We start from the raw sequence: 6,396 nt of genomic DNA, 5'->3' as shown, positions 1-6,396 counted from the left end.
GATAACCGACGTATGAGTGTACATGTGTCTGCATGCGTTCATACGTGCGCAGCTGAGCACATTTATATAGGTGTGTGTGTGTGTATGTGTGCTATCTTGCATTTGGAATGGGAACCTGCATGCCCCCTCATAAATCCCACATGTTGTGTCAGAACAGTGACACTGTGAGTGATTCTGCTATACACTGACCGTATTCTAGTATCTCCGGATTGGTATAATTTGTGATGACCGTATTGTGTGCGTAGCAGACGTTGGTTTTGTAGAGCCACATTCTCTACATGTAGGAGATATCTACATCCGCTCTGTTTCAATGTCCAGCATAAGCGAAAGTGTGGATCAGTCAAGCATAACTGCTTGGTTGACGCTGCCGCGGGAATGCGCATAATTACAATAATAACAGACGTGAGAAGAGGAGGAGGAGAGAGGGGGGGGCATAGGTGTGTGCCTCTAAGATAGACAAGCATCACTATGTTCGACCGACTGATTGTGGGATCTACTTCTCATACTTTGTGTTCAGCTATGGACCACGCAGGTATATGCGCAACACACGTTAACAACTTGAGGGCAACACTGAATATTCCAGTAGCTAGTCAAAAGTGTCTGCAAAACCACGAGAAATCCATTGGACCTAAAACAGAGAGTGTTGCTGCTTCAAGTTGCAAAGATTCTGCATCAAAGGAGAAAGCCCAATCTGGCAGTGAAGGCATTATGATGAGTTATGACATGGGATGGCAGAAGCGAGGACGTAGCCTGACTGGTAAGTAGACAGTGTACTATTGCAGGCAAAAGTTGTGTAGCCCGCTTCTTGTGGCAGCTGGCTGCATAAGCAGTCCAATCTGACAGAGGGGACTGATTTGGCACATTGATTAACAATTCTAAACCCCTTCATTCAACAACTGCTTCTCCTCTGATGAGTTCCTCGTTATATCTCTATGGAACGAAACAAGACTTGTCAGGAGTACTACTACTACTTGCTTTCGTGGAGTGTGGCTGGTGAACAGTGCGTGCTGTGATCTGCAAGCGTCGTGTGGTCTCGTCGGGTCAAATGAAAAAACCTATTTGGCACATTGATTAATGTTAGTATTGTCAACAATAATCCACAGTGAAACCTGGCACTAAATACTTCTGCACTATACGTATGTTTAGGAATGGGTTTGCTCCCACACTGGAGCTCGCGCTATTTTATTTCGTACTATACGTATGTGTTTGTCCAAACTGCGCTTCCTAATGGACGGTGTTGTTGCTATTGTTGATTTAGTGTGCATATTGTTGTACACTTTATGTCTTCAGGTGTTGGTCATGCCATTGGTGCCAAGACGGGCAAAATTATAGCTTTATGGTACTTGCTCAAAGCGTTGCGCCATTTGCTTCAATGCTGAACGCCGCCACAAAGCTGTTCCTCCTCATGGTTGCAAGAAAAACCATTCCGGTTCCTCAAAGAGCATGGACGGTGCCGTAGCTGTGGACATTGGCAACTCCTTGAAGGATTCTGGTGTGAACGTGGCTGTTATGGTGTGAGATGATGACTCGTCGGCCATAAAGCGTTTGCGGACAGAAGTGTTTGAAAATACATCGAAGAGCTCAGACTTGAACCATGTAAAAAAGAATCTTGGTAAGTGCTAACCCAACATTAGTTGTCTTGATGATGAAATTAGTACTTTACTTCGAAGTAGCAAGATTAACTTAGTATTGATGTCAATGCAAAACGTGATGCTGTGCAATTACTACTTCCTCCGCGTCATCGAAATTGTCGCAGTTTGACTAGTGACTTGTCACTTGTTACTGACAACTCCATAAGCTAAGCTGTTCAAAACTTATTACACAGTATGATAGTCTGAAGACTAGAGTAACGTTCCAGGACAGTTGGACTGAGAGTTTTCATGCAGAGATGAAGTCCTCGTCGTCGCTGATGTCAATGGACGCAAAAATATCGTTCCGAAATATTTCAAGGAAGGTTGAAAGTTGGTCGCGCCTCATCTCAAACGCTTTGACTTTCTCCACAGGACAAGAGCTGCTATGCTTGTCGTCTGCTAGCTCTGGATGATTTCTACTTCACCACCAACGAAGCCTAGTAAGAATACACGATCGTTGCGAGGTCGGTTGATTACCGTCGGCGGAATCACCTCGATCTTGAAATGAACTTTTTTTAGCCGCGGCATGCCCATTTATTTTAGCTGTGTGGTCACAGCTCATGCAGGTAAGTGTACTATCACGTCCAGCGCACACTCTTTTTCAGCATCACTGCCGGCCCGGCCCTGATTCACTGGTATCATGGTACGGCACCTGCGTGTGCATCACTAGTACAGACACTAGCACTACGTGTAGAGTCTACACGGCTCTTGCAGGTACAATCATGTACTGAGTGTCTCGGCCAGAGCGACAAATTTTATCGCTGGTGAAGGCATTTAGTTTGCTGACCCCTCGATGTTTCTCCAAGCGCTGCCACTTGTTCCACGAAGTCATTCTCACCCCAGCTAAGGTAAAACAGTGATGAGGCTTGAGTGAATGGCCATAAGCACGAGAAATGTGCAGGCTGCAACGCCTGACTGATCTCAGCGAGTTGAAATTACCATCGCAGCGACATCAGCGAAGAAATTGCGTCTAGTTCAAAAATTCCAGCTTCCAATAACAGAAAATAGAACTTTGCCGTCACCCTATACTGATGACCGTCGCCTATGTCCGATTCCTTGCCTCTGGTACGAGTGCTGGTGAGTAAAAAACCCGTTTTATATCAAAAGTCAAACTGCGACAATTTCGATGACGCGGAGGAAGTAGTTCTACTGTGGCACGTCAGCCTATTGGTGGTATGATACTCGTGCTGTTGAGAGTAGAGTACTTGTATTACCAGTGTTGTCATTTCCATTATTATGAAAAACTCCACCATGGTTCTATCCTTATGAATATGTGTAGGTAAGTCACTCTACACAAGCTGAAGCAACAGGGCCACAAGGAAATATCGGATATGGTCATCAAGAGCGTTCAGAAATGCTTCATGTACGCCGTGCACCAGTCAAACAATGATGCCCCATCTTTGAAAGCGTCCTTGATGGCAACCGTTCCACATCTCTATGGTACGGATAGAAACACCTCACCTGAATCATGCCATTACTTAAAACTCACGCAAGCTGAAAAATAAAATTGTCCAATAGGCTGTGATGTTCAAGTGCTGACATACTGTAGTATCACATACTCGAATTGACATTCTGAAATTTGCCTCCAAATAGGTATTACAAGCATGAATTGCAACCTCTTTGTACGCCTTGCACAGGTGATCATAAGGGTTGTGGAGACTGGTGCGCATATTGCAAAGATCCTGCAAACTACAAGCACACGAGCTTGCCGTATGGTCGTGACTTGTCCAATGAAAGAACCAAGTCTGAGCTGATGAAAATCTTCACAGTAAGTTTCCTGTATCATCCAAGTTTTCCGTACCGACAGTCAGTAGTTTTGACGAAACTGTCAGACTATACCGTTACTGACTCTTTCTACTGTTCCATGTCAGGTAAAATGAAGGTCACCTCTCCGTATGTTGTGAACTCAACAGCTGGCTGGTTTACGTCAACACAGTATTATAATAATATTCATTAGTTCGAGGGAAAGGTGCAAACATAATGTAAGTATACCCCTAACCTTCAACTGTATTCTACAGTGAATCTAAACAATTTTACAATACTGAGTTACTGATAAAGTATTGACAGTATCATTCACTTCACGCCCAATTGAAAGCTTGTGAAAGTTATTTTGCCGTTCTGTGTGTGTGTGTGTGTGTGTGTGTGTGTGTGTGTGTGTGTGTGTGTGTGTGTGTGTGTGTGTGCGTGTGTGTGAGCGTGTGTGTGAGCGTGTATGTGCCTGTGTGAGTGTGCGTATGAACCGTATGCATGTGTGCGTGCGTGTGTGTGTGTGTGTGTGTGTGTGTGTGGACCCTATGTGTGTGCATAGGTGTATGCCGAAAATGAACAAGCTAGCTAACCACGGAAGCTCTCAAGCCAACGAGTCTTTCAACAACACCGTAGTTAGCAAGCAGCCCAAGTCGAGGAGCTACGCATCATCTGGCTCCTTCAGCTTCCGGGTTGGTGCAGCAGTCGCACAGCAGACCATCGGCTACACCTATGTATCAAAAGTGTGTACAGAGGCAGGGCTTTCTCCAAGTAGGCACGCCGAAATGCTGGGACGGAAGATGGATGGAAAACGAAAAAGGGAATCACTCCGGAAGTCGTCTAAGCCAGTGAAGAGGCGGCGACTTGAGCTTAGTCAACTCCGATCTAGCAAGCAGTCGGCTGTTGAGGTACGTGGGCTATTCAATCTCCATGTACTTTGGAATTGAGAAAAGCTAAATATTTGTCTATAATAGGCGATTCAGACTACGGCCAAATGTGACCACGTTTCTACGACTCGGATGGATTTGATCAGGGATTGTGCATAAAATTTTGAAACATGACTGCATCACCATGGAAATTCAAGTTCAGACGTGATTTTGGCCGTAGTCTGATTCGCCTATAAGGTCTATACCGGTATGAGGCCTATTCTGGCGTTCCTGCAGTGGATTCTCATGTATCCTGTGTTTGAAGGAGATTGGGAGTTTCTGAAAAGCACTGTTTGCTTGCATATGCTTTTTGACTACAGGTACGAGAAGGTCCACAGTATGGAAGTGAATGCGCTCTCCGGCCATCAGATGACCATGTGTTGCCACCACCATCCGGGCCTGTGTCATGTAAGCCACTGGAGACGTCAAAGGACACTAACTTAGTGTTCTTTGACCTGGAAACGACAGGGTTCGGCAACTGTGCCGAGATAGTTCAGCTTGCGGCCCAGTCTGGCAGCAACACCTTCAGCCAGTACGTTGTGCCGGAAAAATCCATCCATCCGAAAGCCACGGAGAAGATCGGTCTGACTGTCACTGTGGTCAATGGCCAGGGGAGGTTACAGCGCGTTGGATCCAAGGAGCCTTTGCAATCTGTCACCCTCCATGATGCCATCACCACTTCATCCGTTGGTTAGGGCTCGGCGGTCAAACTGTGTTGGTTGGTCACAATTTGCTCAAGTTTGATTGCCGAGTCTTGTTCAACCAACTGGAGAGTTTAGGTATGGTACAAGACCTTCTCTCTGCGGTGGCTGGGTTCATCGACACTTTGCCTGCCTTCAAGGATGCGCATCCAGGTTGTGTCTCCTACACTCAGGAGCATCTGTTCAGCCAGTTTGTTGGCACCCAGGGTATGATGCGCACAATGCGATTGGTGATGTGAATGAGCTCTATGACAAATGCCTAGATTCAGACAAGGCATTCACACGCTGTGTTACATCTCAATCGTCATTTGATGTGCATGCATACAACCTCCGGTGCAAGAAATTGCCTGAAGAGATGAAAGCTAGCATCCCCGTCAAGGCGCTGTCTAATGGCATGGCGATGAAAATTGCCAGCAGTGGGCTAAGCCTTGCGGATTTGAGGGTTTCTTTCCGGAGAAACGGTGCAGCTGGTCTGAGAGCGCTACTTGCAGAGCCCGATACGACTGGTCGGCGAAGGGTGACAAAGTCTGCACCGACTCTAGCAAAGCTGGCGGGGCACTTTGCTGAGACGGAAGCCATCGGCCAGGCTGCCAGTGCAACACAGTGTGAAGACATCACTGCTACGCCAAGTGCCACTGTCAGTGCTGCCCCAAGTTCCACTGTCACTGCTACGCCAAGTGCCACTGTCAGTGCCGCCCCAAGTTCCACCGTCAGTGCTGTTGCCAGCGCTTTGCTGCCACCGGCCACTCTAGCATTGTATCGTTGCCGGAAAGCAGAAGGGTACGACTTGCCAGATCCTGCTTCTATGAAGTGGCTGAGCAGTGTACAAGCCTAGAGTGTCCGGCGGACCATGACGACAGCATGGGCACGTACAGGTATTGACAGCTACTACGTGTTTTCAAGCGTTTTACTATGGCGATGCATTGTGCCTACTCTGTAGGTATTCCTTTCCGTATATCTGCTCCAGATAATATTTATGGTTTCTTGATTGCAATGCCTCTGCGTTTGATGATAGCTAAATCAAGACTAAGGCTTACTAAGCTTCAACTCATTCCTGCTCCTGTATGCAGACATTATTCTAATACGTTACATCGAATTGCTGTAGCTATTACTAATATTTTTCTTAGTTAGCTTAGGTTCTTACTACTGTGAACAAAGCCATTGAAGTATAATAATAATAATACTGAGTTGTGATTAAATTAAATTTCACGGTTCGCGTGAGACTCGGCTGGAAGCCGAGTTTTCCGCATCCGCCGTGGGAACGCCACCACCCTCTAGGATCAAAGGCGCAGATGCAGCGCCTAAACAGAAACAATTATGTAAGATAAATGTTGGTCATACGTGCGATTTGATTGGAAACGCACTCTGGAATGCATTCCGATTCTTCATTAT

At 46.3% G+C, this 6,396-nt stretch overlaps 1 protein-coding gene across 1 annotated transcript; it reads left to right on the top strand.

Moving 5' to 3' along the window:
• Positions 1-451: 451 nt before the first annotated feature.
• LOC135829628 (uncharacterized) lies at positions 452-6,188 on the top strand. Its single transcript, XM_065342026.1, has 6 exons — positions 452-757; positions 1,291-1,612; positions 2,911-3,071; positions 3,269-3,399; positions 3,940-4,285; positions 4,624-6,188. Exons 5-6 carry the CDS (start codon positions 3,944-3,946, stop codon positions 4,996-4,998), a joined length of 717 nt encoding a protein of 238 aa, XP_065198098.1. The 5' UTR covers positions 452-757; positions 1,291-1,612; positions 2,911-3,071; positions 3,269-3,399; positions 3,940-3,943; the 3' UTR covers positions 4,999-6,188.
• Positions 6,189-6,396: the final 208 nt, after the last annotated feature.

Source organism: Sycon ciliatum, chromosome 13, assembly GCF_964019385.1.
Source record: "Sycon ciliatum chromosome 13, ocSycCili1.1, whole genome shotgun sequence".
In the NCBI taxonomy this organism is placed as follows: Eukaryota; Metazoa; Porifera; class Calcarea; order Leucosolenida; family Sycettidae; genus Sycon; species Sycon ciliatum.
Note: the sequence above shows the minus strand (reverse complement) of the source record. Positions and strands in the feature narration are given on the sequence as shown.